Source organism: Myripristis murdjan, chromosome 3 (assembly GCF_902150065.1).
Source record: "Myripristis murdjan chromosome 3, fMyrMur1.1, whole genome shotgun sequence".
Classification (NCBI taxonomy): Eukaryota; Metazoa; Chordata; class Actinopteri; order Holocentriformes; family Holocentridae; genus Myripristis; species Myripristis murdjan.
Genome location: NC_043982.1, coordinates 3032470 through 3056532, shown reverse-complemented (window position 1 = coordinate 3056532; position 24063 = coordinate 3032470). Strand labels below are relative to the sequence as shown.

General features: G+C 40.6%; 1 protein-coding gene across 2 annotated transcripts in view; it reads left to right on the top strand.

Moving 5' to 3' along the window:
• adamts17 (ADAM metallopeptidase with thrombospondin type 1 motif, 17) overlaps positions 1–24063 on the top strand; it is a 143072-nt gene that overhangs the window by 15653 nt on the left and 103356 nt on the right. For both annotated transcript variants that reach the window (XM_030076458.1, XM_030076467.1), the window contains exons 4-6: positions 5686–5858; positions 8162–8245; positions 10457–10614. In XM_030076458.1, the coding sequence (XP_029932318.1) occupies positions 5686–5858; positions 8162–8245; positions 10457–10614 (415 nt within the window). The remainder of the gene's footprint in view (positions 1–5685; positions 5859–8161; positions 8246–10456; positions 10615–24063) is intronic.

Below are 24063 nucleotides of genomic sequence, written 5' to 3'. Positions count from 1 at the left end.
ATGAAATTCCTGCTTCATGAATGGGAATCTGAGACAGTCACCCAGTCAGCAGGAGAAGCCCAAAGGGGGTTAAAGCAACAGTGGAACCCAGGCAGCTGCTTCCTTCATGGCTGGAGACGGACTAAGGAGCACCTTGCCCTCCACTTTCTCTGGCCCTGAGGAGATACACTTACACTGTGTGGAAGGTATCACAAGGTTTTCCCCCATGGTTACCGCTGAAAAAATCCATTTGGAATTGCTGGGAAGCTAATTTACTTTGTCATGTAGTCTGACCATTAGCGTCATGCAGTTTGGGGTACTGCTGCTTCAAAGGAGTTCAAGCTAGGGTTTGGCAGATGTGGGTTTTTGAAGGTCGATGCTCATTCTCTTATACCAATATTTTTGGACTGAAGCTATTGAGGGCAGAAACGTTGTGCCAATTATCAACATCTTTAAATTTGACAATTTTCATACCAGCAAATTCCAAACAATGACAAGTACTCAGTGTTTCTCGTGGAATTTTGCACTAATTTTGTCAAAATGGAAATGCATCTGAAAACAAACCACAGGACATCATAATTCTCCATTGAAACCAAGGATAGTACAGTTGCTACCTGCTTGTACAACTGCTTCTACTAATAATTAGAGAGATGGCACTCCGTAGAGTACATACATCCACCAACACTATGTAGTTCAAGATATTCCATTTCCATGTAAACTTTAGTTTAATTGAAGGTATGTTTTTGATTAATAAATTCCAACATTAAACAGGTATGTTAGGGTGGTTTAGTATTTCTGTTGCGGGAGTTCCTTGCTCCATGACCAGGCTTTCCACAAATTTTTGCCATGTTATGTGAATCTATTTGGAAGTTATGCACCTTTTTGTGATAGGTCATGCCCATACCCTATTTTGGCCAAAAGTCATAATCAGCTCTTTTCCACAAAATTTCACCATATTACGTGAATCTGTTTGAAGGTTATATGCCTTTTTTTCATCAGCGACAAACGCCACCATATCCCTTTTTGACCAGTCAGCATGAAAAGTTAATCAGCCATCCTGCTAAATCACAAACAGACAGAAAGGGGTAAAAACATAACCCCAGCTGAGCTCCACTGGCAGAAGTAATCAAACATATGCATGCATACTTTTATGTAATTTGATCTGACTCAGTTCCCACAGACAGCCATAGTATCGGTCAGTTATTCAAGAAACTCGATCAGTCAAACAATATCATATCAATCATATCAGAGGTGGGCGACACTGACTGCACTATACACTGTTTTTAATAAAAGGTCAATATAAAACTGATATATTTGCAGATTGATATGTTCAATACCTATCTTGAAATGTGAGCCCTCTTACTTTTCCTGCCTGTGTTACTCACATTTAAGAGGACCTGTTCAAACTTGGTTTTAGCATCCATCTCAGGTGATCTGATCACAACTGGACAATGCTAAGTAATGGGGTTCAGAAATATTGGTATGGGTCCTGGAGATGCATTATCATCTGATCTTTCAGACCACTTTTGGAAGCAGTCATTGATGCTTTTGGCCACATTTTTGGCCACAGCATTTGTAGTGTGAATGCTGCATTCTGACAACATCGAAAGACCACGTGGTGTTTTGTGGGAGAAAGGAGCATTTGATAGAGTGGACTGTTGGCGTGAAATTCAAATTTGAATGAAGTGTGTGTTTTGTGATGTGTTGATGGCGTCCTTGTTGGGGAATCCAAATAACAGAGTGATCCGATCTGAATCAATTCCACAGACAACCATAGTCTTGATCAATTATTCAATAAACAGAAACATCTGCCTCAGCACTGAGCCAGAAATTGAGAATATGATGGGTGGGGAATACTGTGAAGATAATTACTGCATGGAATAAAGAGGTTAGGAGGAATAAGGGATTGGAGGCAGTAAGGTACCGTACAGAGGAATCAAAATAAGAAAAGGAGGAAAAGAAGTAATTCTGAAGGGTCGGAGATCGATCACAGATCCAATCACAAGGGGTCTCTGGAGGCACATTTGAGATGCATGATAAAGGCAGGTGTGATTGGCGATATGTCTCGGCTGGCCACTTCAGATCACCTGAAATCGGTGTTAAAAAAATCTGAACTGGGAAAGAGGGAAAGCGTTGGAGAATCCGAGCTGTGAACCACCTGTGTAAGAGCCCTAGTAAGATTTGAGACTGCGGAGTGGAAGAGCTTGGGTTTCTTGAAGTGTAGTTCAGGGTGCAAAAATGGGTCATGAACTAACAGCTGTTGGGTTCTCTGCAACAGCAATTGGCACTGAGTTTTAAAGAGCCTGACTTGTAGTGAGAGTGAATTCTGCATTGGCACTTTGGCTGACCTGCACAAGCCAGTCTCACTTTTTTTCAGATTACAACTGATCCGATTCATCGCATTGTTTTGAGTTTGGATGGGTTGTTTTTTGCTCTTTGTAATAAACTTTTAGTCAACAGTGGTCATTGTTGTTAGACCCAGTTATGGATCATAATACATAATGCTCAACAAATACATTCGAACAACACATCATTGTGATGACTATTAAACTAAGCTCACTTTAAAGGAAGTTTCAACCTGCCGAGCTTTGCAGTTGTAACCAAATGTCCTAACCATTTAATAAGGATGGGAGATTACGGTGTACAGAAATTAAACTAGAAAACAAAACAGCATCATAACCACAAGGTAAAAATGGGCATGTTTGTGTTTCAGCGGTGTTAATTTGTTTTACCATTGAATACTCCAGTATTGAGATTATCAGTTGTGCTTATTTTAGCGATGATTTTCCTCCTGATGATTACTGACTAGAGGTCATATTAATTTTTCTTATATATCACCACATTAGTAATTATCCTTCTTATTTACCACCACATCACTGATTATAACAACTCTGAACCTTTCCTGAGTCATGCTGGTCATGTGGAGTCTGAGTCCCTCATGTGAAGATCTACAACCCGTGTGCCCCTCACCCCAGTCACTCTAGAGTCATTATACATCAGCTCTTAAAGGGGAGTAATTACCTCAGGCTTGGGCAGCAGCAGCAGCAGTCCAGTTATTGTATGAGGCAATGTTCTCCCTCAAACTGCTGAGCAGGCAAAGTCATTGTTCCCCTGTGGTGCTGGTGTGTTAGTTTCACAGTTCAAAGCACTGTGTTATTTGTCTGCGTGTGACTCAAACACAACCTCTTTCCTTTCTTATTACATGGTTTTACCCCCACAAACATAGAGGAGCCCTCTTATCCGCGGGAGTCTCATTTTTCAGCCTGGGTGGGATGCACATTATGCAGAGTTTATGGAACAACAAACCCTCAGATATCTTCTCTCAAAACTGTCACCTCCAGGCAGGGTTTTTTTTTTTTTTTTTTTTTTTTTGAGACATGCAGTTGTGTATTTGGTTGAATCAGTTGCCTGGGCGCTTTAATTTGACTTTGGGGAAATATCACTGTATGTCCACATTGCCAACTCGCCAGAAGTCCATTTATTTCCTTTAGAGCTGGCTGACCAGGGAAACTTGGCAGATATGTGGATGGTCATCAAATTTGTCAGCCGAGAGAAGTTGGCTATGGCTGAACTTTGCATGCTCATTGGCCATCAGCATCCAATCACATTTCTGCCCTTCCTTGTTTCCTGACTGATGCGATTTTGTTTCATGAACAACTTTGGCCTGCAAAGTGCAAAATGGATGAAAAGTTGATTATAGACATTCAAAGCTTCCCAATTCTCTACAGTTTCTATTGAAAGACTAAAGAATAAACGCTTGGAGACGGTTTCATCCAATGTTGCGTTGATGGTTACCACTAAAGTAATGTTGCTGAGTTTTTTCTGTTTAGTTCAAATGCATGCTACCCATTGAGCACTTGTGATGTAGTTATGTTACCCTCTGAACACAATGTAATGCTATGAAAGGTAATATGAAAAGCTGCCTGTTTGCCTTTTCAGAAGTGCATTGGTGCAATCATATCCTCTTGAACAATCGGCGTAAGTAGAGCAACCCATCAACCAAGTAGCTCCCAGTGTGAACACACAGTCAGAGAGACACAAGACTTTTATACAGTATGTACACAACAATGCAAGGATTATTCTGGCCGTTTGGCTTCCAATGCCCTGGGGCCCCCTTGGCTCTTGGGTGGGAGTTACCGTCTTGGGTTAGTCCATAATGCAGTGTTGCAGGGAGCCCTCACTCTTGTGCGGTGTTGTCACAGGCCTATCAGAGGCTTCCCTGAGAACAAAACATCTATCAGTCACATTTGTACACTCCAAGAAACAAGCTAAACAGACACCAGATGGACCAGACAATTCAGATCTCTTTCCAACCAACTGCTTGGCCTCTGCAGAAGTGGCTGCTGAGAGCTATTCAAGTAAGCAGTCCCAGATTGATGCTGGAGCCCCAGCTAGCTAAATGCAAGTTGGAATGTTAAGACCTCTTAACAGTCTCAACAAGCCGACTTAACATCAATAGTAATAATGCTGCTGATGATGATGAAGATAGAGGATTAGAATGATGTACTAGTGGACCTAACTCAAGCTCAGCAAGGTGTTCCAAGTGAGAAGTCACTGTGGTAACCAAGGCACTATTGACTTGCAGAGTCAGTAAGTGTCATTTAGCAATACCATCACCTCTGGCACAACTATCCGATTTTTATATAATACAACACAGAGTGTTTTAGCTGCGTTTATGTACTGGCCTCAGCTAACCGCCTGTTTCTGAGGACAACCGAAGATATACAACAGTTGCCTGATTGCAGTCCTCTAATTCGTCTTGTCATGGCTATTTGGCATTGTTGTGCTCAGCAATCTTAGGCAATTGGTGGTTTTTGTTGAAATGCAAATGACTAGGGTCTGTGGGAGTCTGCAACACCAAAAAATCCACAGAGCCAGGCCCTGCTATGTTCCCATTACACTGGTCAGGGTCAGGACCCCCTATTTCAGTTTCAGCTTGTATTCCTTCCAGAGTGGTGGCATTTTGGAGAGATCAGGAGTTTGTTAGTGAAGAAAAAGGGCCAAAATCCCCCGGTAGGTTGTTTGACGTAAAAGTCGACTTGAGCCAAGCCAGGAGAGATGGAAACAGACTTGTAGTGTAAACACATCTTCATCAGCTGCTCCAAGCCTCCAGGCCTTATCTGGGCAGGTCTGCCAGCAGAAGTTGTTTATCAGACACAGTTCTTTGTCATGCTGGGCTACGTTATGTTTGCCCATATCATAATTGATCACATGATAGATCGCTCTTAATTTGAATGTACTCTAATGAGACAATAGGACAATAGTATCATTGTCCTGGTTTTCAGGTGAGAGATCTTCTGTCCTATGATGCTTTACATGCTGTCTTCAGACTTTTTAACTTGACAAAAATAAAACTGTGAGGGAAACACTGAATATCTGCAATTTTTTTGCATGAAATCGGACAAATGTAAAGATCGGACAAATGTAAAGATATTGAATGTCGTACAAAACTCAGTTATCAGCAGATAAATCCCAAAATGTTGGCATAACATGCTCTGAAATGGCATCATCCATTCATTTGTCTATATCTGACTGCTCACTCTGTACATTCACTCTGTATGCAACTTAAAGTAGATGAGCGGGTCTACTTATCTGTTGAAGAAAGGTTCATCTCCTGATCACAGAATCCCTCTCCATAGCTGTGTACACTGTATCTAACCTCGGTCTGCCTGTCTGTCTGCCTGGCTGTCTGTCTGTTTCTGGTAGGGAAGAAGAAGGAGAAGAGGTCAAAAGTGAGTGAGGAAGGTCGGGGGAAGAGGAATGCCATTCATCTGAATGAAGTGTACACTGTGGAGACGGTGGTGGTGGCCGACTCCAATATGGTGCAGTACCATGGCGCTGAGGCAGCACAGCGGTTCCTGCTGACTGTCATGAACATGGTAAGACGTCATAATTACACCTGTCAGCACATGATGGCGCTATAACAAGTAACAAGCTCTTCTGCCATTCAGTACCTAGTCTAAAATCCCTTCAGACTAAGAACGGGATTTGTAAGAAACTCCAGAAATAACTAGCTATACTTTTGGAGCTTTCCACTGAAACTGGAATTGGAATGAATATGAATTCCCACATGGACACAAATGCAAAGGAATGCCAGCTAAGTCGGAACTCCATGTCGGATTGCAGAGAGGTTCTCAGTTACCCATATATGATGCCACACCAAAATGGTGGTCAACACAGTCAGTGATAAACAAACTTTTTCTTTGACTGGATTTCCATTTGAAAACACATTCAACTTCAATCTAGCGTTCTCTGTAGTCTTTGTTTTACAATGGTATAAATTTTCTAGCAGTGTATTTTTTTTCTATCTGATGAACAGATGTAGCAGGAGCAGTGAAGATGACTGGCTGTGGCTAGACAAGCTAACGTTAGTGGAACTCCATCTTAACGTCAGAACATGAGACAGTCCATATGTTTTCTGATTCCAACTCATGAAAGATTCTTTGCAAAGGTGAAAAAAATCGGTAAAATTAATAAGTGCAAGTCTCTTTCCAAAACATTCTACGGCACACTGTCGGATTGGTGTAAAGTTAAAACGCCTTTATTTCATATGGCAATTCTTTAAAAAAACAAAAACAAACAACTAACGCATTGCCACCCACATAGGTCATCATCAGGGCCTTTGTCTCCATATGTTTTGTTGAATGACAGAAAATACATCAACCAACACTGCCTCTGTGAATGTATGTACATTCACTTATTAGCTATTTGTACTATCAACTGTTGCTAATAAAATGTTAGTTGTTTGGGAGAGAGACAGCTATCTGATTTTTAAATGTATATCACCTCTAGCAACAAATAACACATCATCTACTTTCCTCAGTGATGAGCATTTTGCTTAAATTTGAGCAAAAATCAATATTAGAAGGAGCCAAAAGATAAAACCTCACATAATGGAAGACTACTGGTGGACAGCACTTATTTTTGGCACACTCATATGTTAAATAGACATGTTGGACAGCACACCAAATGACAGACATGCTAATCTTTGTCTTACAAAATAACACAAAATGACAAATTTCTCCTCCATTTCAGCATTTTAACAAATCAGGAAACCTTCTTTCCCTTCCACCAGAGGTTTTATATTGTAGTGACGTGTGTGCCATTAAAGTATCAATGTTGGGACAAGAGTGGGCACATGGTCTGCGTCAAACCTGATACCACAGAAATCTGTGGTTTCTGGTGGTGTTCATTTTAATCTTTGATTCACTAAAAGGTAAGAAGCGAGACTGGTAGACTTGCTCGTGAGTTAGCTGTACAGTGATGGCCTGTGTGCATTTATTGTAAAAATTTAATAAGGTTGTGTTGCTTTTGATAGAGGACTCCAGTAAAATTCTTGGCGCTGGGTGTTTGTGCTGTCTGTGGAGACGAGCCAGTACCATGTCCCATTTTCTCACCCAACAGCCCCTCATTACAGCAGCCCTAACCAGCCAACTGAATAAACCTGCTCAATGCTGAGAGGAACAACACCGGAGAGCCGTCCAACTCTGGCTTGGACACTGGAGGCCAGAGCAGGGAGAGGGAGAGAAATGTCCAACCGGGAGCTGGGCAGGAGAAAGAAATGAGGAAAAAGGACTTAGAGTGAGAGAAATAGCCCTAATCATACCTATTTTGGTGCAGACAGCGTGATGTTTTTTGCAGCGCTTGACTGTGACCTGGTATGTTGGGAGCAGTTTTGCAGGGCAGCAAGATAATCCACTTTGTCTTTTTTTTTTCTGTCACACACAGTTTCTATTTATTCTCCTGTTGTAGTCATTTCGGGAGGTGCCCATTTGAGCTTACTTGGAGCTGCTGGTTATGTGTGTGTTTGTGTGTGTGTGTAACTTTCCATGGCTTATTCTGCCTGCAAGCTCAACTGTTGCTGTCTTGATGGCATTACCACACCAGATTACCAGCTTTCCTGACACACAGGCAGAGATCTACAGGGAGAAATTTGTGTAAAACAAGCATCATAAATTGAAGGCTGATATGTTATACTTGTACACAGACATGGACTGAAAATAACATTATTGCCTCGGCTTGTATGTCATTTAGAAAAATGGGTATCATCAGAAAAATGAATGGTAAAAGTTGACCTTACCCTTCTGTACTGTTTGGTTTTTCCCTTGACACCTTCCCCCCCCCCTCAACCTTCCTTTAACCTGTGCAAGTGACACTGAAGCCTTTGCTGCTGCTCTTGCAGGTCTACAACATGTTCCACCACCAGAGTCTGGGAGTCAGGATCAACATTCGCGTCACCAAGCTGGTGTTGCTTCACAGCCGCCCAGTAAGCCTGACCTTTAACCCTGTGTGACCCCTCTTTAACTCTCTGACGACCCAAACAACCTGACTGTCAGCAGATGCTGTCTCCACCCAGTGTGCGTGTGTGTGTTTGTGTGTGTGTGTGTGTGTGTCTGTATGGTCATGTCCCTCAGAAAGGAGTTTTTTTTTCTTTTGCTGAGAAGCGGTTTTTATATAGACTTTCCTTGGGCCTTAGAGGAATTATTACTTTTTCATGGTTTTCTTAGAAACATAATTCCTCAATCAGAACCTAAAGAAAATTGGGAGCCCTGCCACAGAAAACCAAATTGTGGTTGGAGATGTTTTAGATTTTCTCTTTGAAGCTCCGGGCACACCCAGACCATTCATGCTCAGGGCTCCTTAGTGTCTCTCACCACTCCCATTAGATAGCCACTTACTATAAAGGATGCCATTGTATTGATATTGTAATAACAACACAAGTAAAAGGGATATATGAGGATACAGTTATATTTCAATATCAGTATATATATAGTGAATATTTATCTGCTTGTGATGATTAACTAAAACATATTAAACTGTTAGAGAGGCTCACCAAAATAGATTGTCCCACTGGTCAACCTACCCTTGCAAAGGTGTGAGAATATAGACACCAAAATCATCCATGGATTCATGGGAGATCACTGGCTCTGGTGCCCCATACTAACAGTCAAGTGTGTTTACATGCCCTTTAGTAATCCAATTATGCCAGTTATCAGAGTTTTCAAATGTCATGTAAATGACTGTTACATCCCCAAGAAAGTCCAGGGGATGTGAGGAGAAAGAATGACATTAACCCAGGGAGAGGGAAGTGAGAAAACAGATGTATAGGGAAAAAAATATGTAGTTATTAATAATATAACTCAAATTCCAATTAACTTCAGACAAAGGTGACAATTTTTTAACCCAAAATAAACTGAAATCTAGCTTTGTAAATAAAGAAGGCCAGTCTAGTTATAATATAATGCGTTTAACCAAGAGCAATGATAAATGCAACCTTAAGAGAAAACTATAAACTAAAATGAGGGAGTCAAACTACTGAAACTGGGACACAACCCCAGCTGTAACACAATAGGCTCTTGCAACAACACACATGGTGAACTGCCGAATATTCAACTGGCACCGTCTGCATCCAGGTCTTTGTACTCAGGCACTAATGACTGAGTAGTCCCAGGCAGTGTTGCCAGATCTCACGGGAGAAACAAGCACCTAGGTCTATGGAACCAATCCCAAAAGAAGCAGCTCAGGCCCCCAATAAATAAATAAATTATAAACTAAATAAAGCCCCCCAAACAGATGACCTCATCAGCTTACCTACCACAGTGTGAGAGAGACAGGCCACTTATATATGAGCATAACATAATTTAACAAAATTTATCTTGGATTTCACAAGCAACCATTTCAAAAATAATGTAACTTGTAATTTTTCTTTTTAATTCTTAAAAAGCTGAACTAAACCAGCTGGCCAATTAAAAATCACAAATGAATCAATGAATGAATGAAAATTCAAGTTAAGAAATTGCACATAACAAACTGGCCAAGTAATTATATCAATGACAGCAAAAAAATATATCTTGTTGGGTTTCTTACCTATGTAATTCTGTCCCGTTAAGTAATCATAAAGTTGATTTGATAAAACTCAAAAGTGATTTTGACTTAAAATGTCTCACTCACTGACTGCCCAGTATTTATAATACAGACATAAGTAGAGGCTGGAGTGAAATCAATGATTCTAAATGATGGCAATTTCAGAAGATTTCCACTAGCGCTGAGGCAATGTAGTGTTGTCTGGTTGCACAACTAGAGGAAAAAATCAGAAATAAATGTGTATCTTCTTAAACACTGCTTAGTCATTTTCACCAGTGGATAGTGAAAAAAAATAGAGAGTTGTATTTCTGGAAAACATTAATAGCTATTGATTTTACTAAAACATCACCATTGCACCACGCACCATTTTTTATTACTAAAAACTCAGTCTTACTTTTTAGAGTTCTTGTTGCTTACTATCACTTGACATAGTGTGAACTTAAGCATTAGCCTGCAGCAATAGAGATCTACCGGCAGCACACGGATGACTTTGGTGTGTGTGTGTTCTTGTCACTTGACAGTAAAATTGATATAGATATATGAATGAAGATATGGTGAAAACAAAATGGCAGGAGTGGTTGAGGCTAATATTTGTCCTGTATTAATCCTTTAGGAAAAGCTGAAGGTGGGCCATCATGGGGAAAGGTCTCTGGAGAGCTTCTGTCATTGGCAGTATCAGGAGTTTGGGGGCCCCCGCTACCTTGGTACCAACCATGTGCCTGGAGGCAGGGATGACATTCCACCTGTGGACACTGCTGTGCTGGTCACCAGGTATGTAGGCATCTCTCCCTGAAACACCTACAACATGCACACTTAGGTCTGCATGCAATGACATGCAGACCTAAGCAATGACTGATCAGTATCCAAGTGCCCTGGTAGGATAGTCACAAAACTAGAATTTCTAACGTTGACACAATACCCAGGATCTATTGGCATTTTTACATTAATTTAAGATTAAGGGGTTGCTGTGTCAAACACAACAGCATCTCACTCCTTTTACTAGAGAACTGTATTTTTCTAATTGAGATCCAACTCAGCTGTCACTCAGGCAGACCTGGTAGTTTTAGGTAGGTTAGCTTTACCAAAAATGGCTAATATGCTTGGTAATTTTCAATCAACAACACACATTGTAATGGCAAATTTTTAGTGGTCGTCGTGATCGTCAGTGGTGTTGAAACGGTGCTTTCACTAACCTCTCCAAATTCTTTATGTAGTTCGGGGTGATCCTTAACTCCCTAAGATGCTAGTTTGAAGTGTTGGCTCCCTTTGCCGGCACCATTTTGTTGCATTGTTGGTATTAGGGGTGGGAATCACTGGGTGACTGGCAATACGATACTATCACGATATTTTACCCACGATAAGGATGGTATATCACCTATGATATATCACGATATCTGGAGCTGAGGAAGAAAAAAGAGGCTGGAAAAGACACAATAATTTTCCAGTAAGCAGGAATTAGTCAAGTTAAACATGATAGAACAGCTCCATTTCAAATACCAAAAGCAGGACCAAATACACCTCATAGGAACTCATCATCTGTACAAATGAAGTTGAAAACTCAAATATCAATGCTTGTATAAGTGCATCAATATTTTATCACAAGAGGAAGTATCACGCTTGTATTATCGATTTATTGTCCCATATTGGAGTTGGCCTAATGACATCCTTGGCCCTTCCATGTTCCTTTAGCATAATCCATATATGCATTATAGTGCTGCTGATTCAACGTTTCACGATACATCAAATACAGATGAAAGATCCAGACGTTTGTTCTCAAGCTGTCTTACGTCATGTGAACTTCTGGGGGACAAAAGACTGTGCTTCAAGAATAGATATCTTCATGAGGATCGCTGCAAAAAAAAAAACCCCAAAAAACACACAATTTCCACAAGAGATCTCCAGAAAGGGGTAAAAATCCCAGAAAGACGAGCCAAAGTAACGCATGTGTTCATAAACCATCCATCATTTTTTGGCTGGTCCAGTGGAACATAGCAGGTCTACTTCTTGTGCTGTCATCTATAAAGTTTTGTCTATTTACACCAGTCTGGGCACAGGAAGGATAAAGAGGTAACCGTGATATAGGGAAGCTGTGAATAGTGGTAATAAAAACTCAGCGACAACGGTGTCTACAGTTAAAGAGCGATGAAGGATCCTGAAGGAAAATGAGGATTCTGAAGTCGTTTGATCCGTCATGAAGGCGCAGAAACCCTCTAACAAGCTCAGCCAGCCGAGCCTCCATGGTATTCATTTAGAAGTATTCACTTACAGATGTTAGCATGCACGTGGAAACACAGCCAATGAACCGGAAAAGGAAACGTGGATGCTTTTCCACAAGGCCATACAACCAGTCATGTGATATTTTAGGCCAATCAGACGGCCACACAGTGGGAACTGGTGTGTGAAGAATTTGCCTTGTTCAGCCAGCAGGTCTGCTCGCACTATGGATTCTAAAGCCAGTCCAGTGCTTCGTTTTCATTCAGTGTGTCCTGTGGTCCACACGAACCTGCCGAAATTCGTTTTTGCAAGTATACCGTGATGTTAAGCTCCAGTCCTGCTCATGATGTGGTGGAGTCTTATGTCTAATCAACCCTCACCCTCGGTCCCACTCCTTCCCAGTCGTTCCTCAGTCTGTCAGCAAGGCCGATTTGTTCTCAATCCTCGTCCTTCACTCCCAACAAGGCAGCGTCTGGCACAACATGACACATTCCTAATTTGGGATTAGCTATTATTACCTGCTGTAACTCCGGGGAGGGGGGTAAAAGGAATCCTTTTGTTTAAATGAGTACTCATGTCGCCTGTCAGATCCTATCCTGTCTCCTCTAGCCCCGAGGAGAGGGAGGAGGAAGAAGGGGAGGGTATGAGGAGGTGAGGAGGGCATGTACAGAGGGGGCTTTTGTTCTTGAGGTAGTTTGTTATAAACCTGATCTACCCCCACCTCCATCCCGACCCCCCCCTTTCCCACCCGGCGCTGTCATAAGGCTTCCTCTGTGAGGACAGGAGCGTTTCGGATCAACATCTGTTGGAAAGGGACTAGAGGGATGATGCCAACAGCAGTCGGGATGAGACCAAGGCGACATGGAGGCAAATTAAAGCGTGTCATGATGCTCTCAGGTTTCTTGTTGCGCTTGCTTGCTCAACAGCCTGTGTGTGTGTGTGTGTGTGTGTGTGTGTTTGCGTGTGTGTGCATTAGCCCGTGTGTTGCTGTACTGTACTGTGCAGCAGCGAGTGAAAGGCTAATGTGGATGACATGTCTGCAACTTGTCTCTAACAGCTTATTAGCAGCCTCTTAGGAGGAGATAGCATGATATTTGATATTGGCCTCTGGATGATTTCATGTCCCTTATATAGAATGTGTAGATACAGGGCATCACTACCACTGTGAAGAGGGGGAAAATTGCAGGTGTGGAGGGTTTTTTTTTTTTTTTTTTTTTTTAGTATCATTCATATTAGGCTTTAGCTTGAAATCTGAGGTCAGATCATTTTTTCATTTCTTAGGTGAACCTCCCACAGAAGCAGTTAGGGCTTAAAGGAGTACTTGATTCAAAACTAGATCTTTTTCATTATTGACTCAACCCTGAGTTGTCTTGACTGCACAGTAAAAAAAGTTTTTAATTGCATGACTGATGGAAAATGAAGCTTCCAAAAACTGATTTCAGCAAATGGTAGCAAAAAGGCTATGAAAACGTCTGCTTGAAATTCTCAAACCCTTCATGCAGCGCAATTCAAGTCTTGACTCCTCATTTGTATGCTGTGTACATCCAAAATCAGTGTACTTTAGCTGAAAAACTGCAAAATAAACCATGCATAGGCATCTGTGCATGACTGGCCACACGTTTGTGAAACTGAAGGTCCCCTTCTGGCTTGTTTATTGGCCCAAAATCTTTCTCATTTATCAGCTATGGGAAGCATCAGTGGACACTGGATTGAGATGTCTGGACCTACATAATGTTAAAAATGATGAATGGTTTATAAAGGATAATACCATATTGAGTTTTCCTTTAAATGCCTTGCTCAACAGCACCTCAGCAGCAATACTTGTTGGGAGTTGAAAGTGTTACTCCTCCACTCCCAGCTGGTCTGGAGAAAAATCAGTCTTTGATTTATAAGCCCATTTCTTTAACCTTGGGCCACTACTGCCAATGCTATTATTTCACATTATCTTTTCCAACTTCATCTTAATCCTCTGAATACAGAATTGTTGATTGCTCTCCATACAGGGTTTTTGCTAATAATGTTGGCACGGTAAGATATAGAAAGTGCGGCAGTAGAACCATGGGGAAAAAAAACAAAAACTTTTGATATATGAGTACCAGTTTTCATGTTATTTGAGTTCAAATGGGCATTTGAGAGCTTTATCCACCGCTATCAGCAACCAGTAGGAATTATAATACTGATAGAACTTATCTGCTCATACAAAGGTCTCTGCCACAGTGACCCCCTCCCCCACACACACTTTCCCTCAAACCCCTGCTGTCTCCTTAAGCTATTCAGCTATGGTGGGCCATTGACATGGAGTCATATTTTCACAACACAGACTAGTAAGCTAGCTAATTAGATCAGAGATCCAACTGAAATGTTAAGCAAAGAGGTCACATATCACCATGGTAAATACTGGAATAATAACAAAACTACATTTCACTTGCATTTTTGGATCGAGGCTGAAGCATATTCATATTTGAAGTATATTGTGACACTAGTAGAATTTTCGAGACATCCGGACCATAAAATTAGTTGTCTACTGGAGAAATGAATGCAGTTTTCCCAGAGCCTTCAAAATAAGATTTGAACATTTGGATATTCATCAGATTTGTGTTCATTTGATTTAATCTGAAAACAATAGGTATCATTTAAAAAATGATGTCACACAGGGTATATCAATGGTCTTATGTGGATTTTTAGGGGTGCAAAGTTGATTGAAGAAGAACTAGAACCAGTACCCCTATCTCAGGAATGTGAGGTTGAAGACACAGGAGACCAAGACTGGTGTACTGAGTGTCTCTGAAAACCCCCAGACAAGTCTTGGTTCTGAGTCGCTACAAGGTTTGGTTTTGGAGATTGTATAAAAATATAATTGCAGAACTGGCCCTTTGGGCCAGTGATCCCAAAGTGGGCTTTCAGGGATTTTCGGGGTTGCTGAGTCAATTAGACTTGATCCTGAGTTTATCTGACCACAGGAAATAGCCAGAACTGACCTGTGGACCAGAACTGGGGCCAAGACTAGTGTGTTCAGTATCCCAGAAAACCCCTGGACATGCCTTGGCTCTGAGTCTGCCCCAAAACAGTTCATGGGCCAGCCTATGTTTCTGATATTGTTATTGATATTGTTATCAGTCATCCCAACCCTGATACCCCTCTGTGTGATTAGGAACACAGCCCACTCAGCTGTTCCCATCTCATACAGAGAGGCACAGAACCAGTATCATATCCCGCAGAATAAAAAACAGGTTGTTTTCCCCTGAGGGGTATTTCACAAAGCGAGCTTTACGATATCGAGAGGTTGAAGCAAATTCCTTGCTTGAACTATTAATATTCACTAACTAATTCACTAACTAATATTCAATCCAGGCTCAAGTGGTTCCACTAACACAATGGCAGTGCTAGAAGTTAAAGAAGCTTATTCAGGTAGTACTGATGAGCTGATTGCGCGCGAAAAGCAAGGTGAAGTCCCACTGCATCACAACACAACATGAATGTGATTGTGAAGTAACTTTTGTTTTTACTGGCTGTTAATGATCAATAGAGAATGACATAAAATAATGTGTTTATGGTTTAACAGTTATCTTTGAGAGTTCAAGGAGATGGTGGCCTTAGCCAAAGCTGTAAATTCAAAGCTGTGTACATACAGCCATGCTGTGATGCTTTCACCTCAAAAAACACCTGGTTCTTTTATCATAGGCGCAGCAATCAAATAAATAAAATCAACCCTTAAAACAATTTGCATGAACTGCATTCTCCTCCTCTTTTCCTTGCTCACCAAAACTAACCAACTACTCCAGCTGCAGTTAAGTTTAAAGTCTATTCCAGGTATTCGGAGCTGAGTACCTCATGGCCCTCTTGCCAAGTTCTGCATGTACTTTAGATACAGATAGTGAGTACAGGCCACAGGAACGTAAACTGTAACTGCTCTGGTGTTGCTGTTGTTGATATTTATATTCAAGGATGGGAGTGAAGAATGCCAAGAATCACCTTAAACTGAATGCGAGCCAGTGTGTATGGCTTCATTACATAATGAAGGCCAGTGAGTCTTGACATAGAGGATACAGTGCTGCATGAGGGCTTTATAGCCAGACACAAACATCAGTGCACTATGATAGACCATATCTAACATATTCAGAAAATGATGTTGATGTCGTTTTTTGCTGAGGTTTGTACCAAGCAAAGACTTTTTTTTTTTTTTAAGATCTGGAGAATATCATTTGTAGGCCAAGAATAAGTTACCCACATAGTAAAATATGTGACAAAGTACTAAGGCATTCAATAAAGGTATTTTGTCACACATTTTACTGCTCTTGCAATCAGGACTTGCACTTGGCAGTACTGTGATTTCACTAACATTTTGGTTAATTATTTCAGCACTGATAAACCAGGTATTTTCATGCATCAGTAACGAGCTAGAATAATTAGTAATCTAAAAGTTAGTGGGCACAGCAACGCTGGTCACAAGTCTCCCAGATGTAACACACGTAATGTGCATGTCAGTTTTGGCTTTTGTTAACAAAATAATTATTTCATCAGATTTCAGTGGATCCAAACCCATTTAAGGAAGAAATGTGCTAATAAAAATATCCAAGTTTTAAAGATAAAAATCATGGACTCTGATGGGATGATTATGTGAAAGTCATATTTTCCGTGTAGAGAAGATGCTTTTGATACGGAAATCCATTTTGGGCAGTTTGCGCACCATGTTGCGTGTGACTTCTGAGACCTGTGATGAGCAGATGAAAATGCCAGTAGGTGGTAGTGGAGGGAGGTTGGGAATGTCTTGAAATGCCAGTGGGTGGGGGAGTTTTTGTTCCAAAACAGTATACAGGCCAGAAAGTGAGTTTTAAAAGCTAGCAGCTGGCTAAGTAATCATTGAGTCATTGTTACTGATCAACAACCCTATCAACCCCCACAGAAATATTTTTGTCATTCTCTGCTATTGGACAATGAAATGCTATTGCTTCTTTAAAGTGTGTGTTACAACATGGACCCATGGAGTCGATAATGAGAACGGTGAAATGAGGGCACTTATTCCAGGTGGTTGCAGAGGTGCAGGTGGGTGGTGGGATCGAGGTCTAGTGATGAGATAAACCATTCAGTTTGGTCTTAAGTCTTTGTTTGAAAATGGAAACTGTTTCGGCTTCCCTAATGTGGTTTGGCAAGCTGCTGCACGAGCTCTGTAAGAGAAAGGCCTGCCACCCACCGACTTTTCCAGAGAGACTTGAAAGTCTGGGCCTGCGAGAGCACAAGCTAAAGGGTGCAGGGATTGAATAAGCATCCAAAATAGGCTGGAGCTAGTCCATGTAATACCCTGTAGGCCTTTGAAATCAACCCTATACTTTTGTGGTAAATAGGAGTGAAGTGCTCTCTCTCACTATTAGTTCTTGTAACAGCCCAACAGTAGAGGTTGGTCTGAGCTGTAGATCACTGAATGACGAGTTAGTGTATTTAAATAGAAATATGTGGTATTACCATTTTGATTTCAGTACTAATAATTCCATTGTACTAATAAAAAAATCCTTCCAAATATCATTTTAAGCTTTGACACCAGCCCTGTAAAATGGAATTTTTTAAAATCAGAATTTGTTGTCCTGTCACTCCTAACTAACTGAGAAAAGGTATGAAAGTTGATTTTCTCTGGGAGAAAGTATTCCCACTACTCTGATGAGAAATGGTAGAAAAGTTGACTTGTCATGGGTGGAAAAATCCTCACTACTTTTGTTGTATTTACTTACAAATATGGTTTGATTTTTGAGAGCTACAAGAGAAGATGCAATCTCCAAAAGCTGTAAAAGAAAAATAGTTGAATGGGTAGCAACCTCTGACAACCCCACATCCCTTTTCTTTTTTCCTACATTTGGTTCGTAGGGGTGTCAGGATGTGTTTGGAGTAGAACTAGTCTGTCTTGGTTGTCAATGCTAAATTGTTGTTTTAACCAATTTCCCACTGTTATTAGAAAGTTAATTCTTATTGTTTTATTGTCTGTTGACAGCAGGACAGGGCACTATCATTACAGGCAAAAAAAATTGTTATGAAACATTCTACAAATCTGTGGTGGAGAGTTGTGTACCTCCTCGGTGTGTTTTTTCTACTCAGCCTTGCCTCTCCAAGTGCATCTGTTCAACTGCGTTCATAATTTGTTCCTTCACCTGTTTTCTGCTTCATTCTTTTCTTTCCTTCACCCCAGCTCACCCCTCTTTTACCGGCCTTCCCTTTCTGTCTCTTTTTCTTGGTCGCTCCCTTCTTTTTTCGGCTGTGCATTTTCCATGTGCAGCTGCACCTCTGTATGTCTATCTGTCCCCACCTCCATCCAAATGTGTGTCAGATCCACTTAATGTAGCTCCCAGATCCAGCCGATCAGGCGCTGGAGTCTGGGGAAACCAGCCGGCTTTGCTGCCTTCCTGTCTGCCTGCCCTTCACCATCCATTAGGCAAGAGGGAGAGAGTTTAGTCACACAACTCGACCGAGTCCAACTGTGTTAGTGTCCAAGAGTTCACAGTGGCCTGGTTGGAGATCTGACTTCAATCAGTGGTGTGGTGGACTGCTCGCTGCACATGTTATGAAGATCTTATTTTGATCAGCATTCCTGTTCCATAGACTATTTAGAGCACTATGATTCCATGATGTGAAAACATGGATGGAATCTTGGAAGTTTTAAAAATAGAAATGTGGCATATATGCAGAGTTTTTTGGAAATGTAGGATTTTGAAAACATTAAAACATTTTAGCAGTAACTCTTTGAAACCCAGGAGCCTGTGGGCAGGCCTTCATTTTGAAAGCTTTTATTTCACCCTCTGAACAAATTCACTTTTTATTAGCTGTGAGCAGCAGCTCTGCAGCTCGCTCTGTCAGTCAGATAATCGGTTGGCCAGTCCACAAAAATTTCCTCCCCCTTTTGGTGGCCACAGTTTTCACCCTAGCAGGCTGACATTTGGCATGGAGGTCAACGTGTGTGTGTGTGTGTTTGTGTGTGTGTGTGTGTGTGTGTGTGTGTGTGTGTGTGTGTGTGAAGGCCTGTCTTCGTTTTCATGCCTTTTTGACTTAAAGGAGGCGTAACAATGGGCTATCACAAAAATGCACGTAAATTCCAAATGGGTTCATGGACTTGCATAGGATTTTGTGGACAGCTGGCAAAAAAAAGGGGTGGGGTTGGAGGGGGTGACAGTGGAAGTGGCTATAACAAAAAGTTTCATTTGTAACAGTTTACCCCACCCCGTACACTGTAGCCCCGCCCCTTTCATAACTCTTAAACCGTTTGTCATGGACTCTTGTGTACGGTGGCCGAGAACCACCATCGCTGCAAATAAAAAAAAACGCTGCAAATAAAAAAAAAATAAAAAAATGCTGCGTTGCAAATAAAAAAGGCAACGATGCAAACAAAAAAGCCAAAACGGACGAAGAAGACAACACAAAACGAAGTTAAAAGTTACTGTTTAAAAAGAAGTTGTACTGCATTAACTGCAGTAGCCATGTGTTTTCTATTTTTCATGGCAGATTTTTTATATTTGTTATATTTAAGCAATAAGCCCCTTGAAGCCGTGGGTTACAGTGATTTTACAACGGCTGAGGGGCGTTCTAAGGCACGACACGCAGCGGTTACCCTACATATGGCCCATAAAATAAACACACAAGAAAAAAAAATCAATCATTTATTGGTAATAATGCAACAATAAAACTGAGAACTATTCATTCTTCCACCAAGCAAGATAGAGTGGACAGAATGGTTGCCAAGTAACACAGACGCTAAGATTGCTTTTTCATCTAGCGCCATCATCATGTCACATCAGGCTATCTGGGCTCGTTAATGTTGAATTGGATATTTCCCTGGAGAAACAGCCTACCTCTCCCTGCTGCCTCCTGATCCACCTGCCTTTTATCTCAAGCCCAAAGCGGACACAGTGTGACAGCGCCAATGTATGGTAAATTAACAGTTTTATTATTATTATTATTATTGTTATTGTTACAACCGACATTAGGCATACGTCTGCGCAAAGACGCACCTGTCGTGAAACGCACGCCACCGTCCCTGCAAAGAGGAGTCCAAACATAACTGAACACTATTTTAACAATTGCACTATTAATGGAAATATCCAATTCAACATTAACGACTACATTAACTAACATTAACTACCTATGAGGCTGAAATTTACCATGGGGGTCAAGTGTTTGCGTGTGTATGTGGTCACAGCTATTGCAAATTTACGCTTCTCTCTTTTTATTTTTAGGTTTATACTTTTTTTTTTTTTTTTTTTTTAGAAATTTGTGTTCAGGCAAGTAGTAATTTGCCTTTTTCCCCATGTTTTTGACAGAAATTAAGTGGATTTGCTCAGGTTTTAAATGCCTAAACATATACAATAAACAATAAACCTTCATTTTGAGTACTAATTACTGTAAATGAGACCAACTGGCCTCTACACTTTTTTTTGGTGCATTTTTGCATTTTACATTGTGTGCTCATGGGAAATCAGCTGGATCACTTTACAGCACATAGAAAGACCTATGGAATAGAAAGATACCAACTTTAAAATTCCATTCCATTTCCGTACACAGAAATATTGCTCTGGCGTGCTGTTTCAATGAGTATTTGCATATTTCAACACGTGTGCTGTAATATGTGTATGCCTATATGACTGTATAAGTGTATGTAGTTGATTTGCTGTGAAATGCAGGTGAGGAACATGTCAAAAAATGGATATTATTACAACAAAAACATTGACTACAACATCTAAAAAAGTCCTTGGAATATGAATAAGAGAGTGAAGAGAATGAATTAATGAACAAGTGTGTGAGTGACAGCGCTGAACCTCCTGGTTTATCACCTTCCTAACCTGGACTACCCACACCAGTGTGTCACAGGAAGCCCTCTTAACCTCGACGCAGCTCTGTGACTCTTAGAAGGGCAACTTCTCAAAAGGTTGCTACAGTTGAAAATTCCCTTCATCTTCTTCCCAGTCAGTTCCTCCAGTGATGAAAGTTCCCTCAGCAAATATGACACCATCCTTGCAGACAAGAGAGAGTCACTGACAGGAAAGCAGCAAGAGACTGTCATATTCTTCTATATAGATGTCTCTTAGAAAGCATGAGCTGATCACCAAGAATTAAAACCCCCAAGTCTGAGCTTCACGGGATAATTTTCAGCACAAAGAAAATCCTAGTAGATACTGAAAAGAGACCCATAAGGCTTGACCACATCACCACTTTCAGTTACAGGGTACTAAATATTTCACAAGATATAATCACAAATCCCTTGATTTTCAAATTAGAATTTTTGGTTGAAACTGACACCTCATAATGTTCTGCTTCTGCAGCTTACAAAGTTATCACCATTCATAAACCACAGAACTGATAACTGTACAGCAAACATTTCTCCAGGGGCTATTTTCCAGCAGAGGAACCATTTCACTCTGCCCAAGTTCAGTTCATCACAACAGTGCTGCTGCTTTTAGGAAAACTAATGTGGACGACTTTATTACAGTGCTGGAATACTGCTGTGAAGACAGTTTGAAGTCTCTGAAAGTTCATTTTCATATCGTAGTGGAATGAATGGAAACCAGTGTTTGGATGAAAGGTAGTAAAAACGATATTGTTAGTTCTAAAACATGGCTGCTTGCCTCAGGAAAAGATTAGCAGAAATTTTATCACATCAAACAAAAAAAAATGAAAAGATTAAATGGAATGGAATCGGGGAAATAAATCACATGGATTTTACAGGGTGATTTTGGGGTGATTTTGCAAGTTTAGCGAGTCCCTCTAATGGTTGGGAGTGTTTGTAGAAGGTGAACCAGGCCGAAAATGCTGATGCAGGCGGTTGTCATTCTTCTCCCAGCCCTCCTCAGCTGTTAGTCATTGTTTGTACTTCACCTGAAGCAGAATTTTGTGTAATGACAGTAATGACAGTAATGACAGGGTGAGTGATGAGCCACTGGCTGGCTGGTGCAGAGATTACTAGAGGAAATCCGGCAGACACACTTAGTGCAGAGAGAGGTTACAGTTTGTGGTGGAGGAGGCATCAGCTGAGCGGGTCAGGTCAGGCCAGAAGGGGAATCCTGTTGTATATATCTATATCTATATCTATATATCTATATCTATATATATCTATATATCTATATCTATATCTATAGATAGATAGATAGATAGATAGATAGATACGTATTATTGTTATTATACTCATTATAAATAAATAGTGGGATACATAGCCAGCCAATCAAACGGGCAGGAGGAATAAAAACTGAGGTCGTATTCTGATTTCTGATTGGATCGCTCCACTCTCTGCATGGAAAAACACTTTCATTTCCCCAATTGATGACAATAAAAGCTATTTTAATGAAACACATTTTAGTTTACCTTTTAGATATTTCTCAGATGTTCTTGACTCTAAGACTGGGTAATACTCAAGATACGATAGAATTATTGACCGCACAGCTTCTTTTGGAACAGATGGAAAAAAGCAGTTGATTGATTGACACATATTTTCCAGTGTGTCATTGATGGGAATTAACATTTGTGAGCTGAAATCTGTATTTTCAGTGTGTGTGTGTGTGTGTGTGTGTGTGTGTGTGTGTGTGTGTGTGCGTTCCTGTGTGTGTCTCCTCAGGCCTGTTAGCACAGTGTTCAAAGGCAGCTCATATTTGAACCCACTCCGCCCTTCCAGATGGGCTGTTAACAGTGTTTGTTAACCAGGGCAGTCTCAGGAAGTGCCTCCTCCTTAACAGTTCCTTTATATTGTGGCTCAAGTCTTTGCATCCTTTCGAGAAGGCAAACAGCATTGTCCCACTCTGCCCTCTTAATGGTGATCTAAACCTCGAGATGGACTCTCACTTCTCTTCAATGTGGCAACAGCTCCCTGTCCTGCAAATGAAATAGGATACCTCTGAGGGTCAGACTGAGGCCTACAGGCTTCATTCAGCCGGTGATGGACATGTGCATAATGTGGAGGCTTAGGGTTTGACTGATAAGGGTTTTTAAAGGCTGACAGGCTGTGGACAGAAGCTGCTGCAGGCTCATAGTTTGTATTCAGCATCTTTATATTGCACCATTTTACTTTACAAAATTGATCAAACTTGTTAGGTAATAAGTATTCTAAGTATTTTTTTTTAATTTTTTTTTGCAGAATTTTGATCTTGCCAATTTGAAAAAGCCTTTAAAACAGCATTTAGATCATGGCATACTAAAACTATTCATTGAATGAAACAAACAACAACCATAACAAAAACAACACCAAACAAAACACCTGTAGTATTCCTAAAATATTCCTTTAATATTTCTATGATCACTCAGTAGCATCTGTGCTGCTGAAAATACACCCCAGAACAAGCCAACTCTGTAACAGTATATTTTAGAGTTGACATGACAACAGATACAGTTTTTTACTACAGATGTTTGGTGTGACCTGGGAGCAAGCAATGTGACATTAATCTGCTCCAACTGCACCACGCTCAGCTGCTACAGCTACATAATTTGAGCTCAATTGTATGCCATCAAAACTACAGTGTGTTTTGAAAAATAGGAATCATTAAAATGCATGATGTCTACATCCAATAAAAGAATAGGCCTTTACAAAATAGGAATTGAGCCTGATAGTACTATTAAATCAAAATATAATCACAATTATAATATGTCACAGTTATGTGTCCTGCAACAATGGTTTTTGGGTGGTGTACATGGGTGTGTGTGTGTGTGTGTGTGTGTGTGTGTGTGTGTGTGTGTGTTGGTTGGTGGTGTTGGAGCAAGGGTGTGCTCCCATTTGGCCATCTCCTCTATAAAGAAATAACAAATCACTTATTGTATGTCACCCTTAGAGAGATTCTCATTCTTCATGCTGCTCCAGCAACAAAAGTTAGGAAAGTAAAAAGAGATTTGATTAAAAAACTTTTATTCATAAGTTTGAGTGGTAGCAAAAAAAAAAAAAAAAAAGGCTTTTTACTTTTATTTTTCACTTACGACCAAAATTTCCACTCTTTGCAGTTTGATGAATACAGTCCCTACTAACCTTGAAAGAATTTTATTAGTTTGGGGATT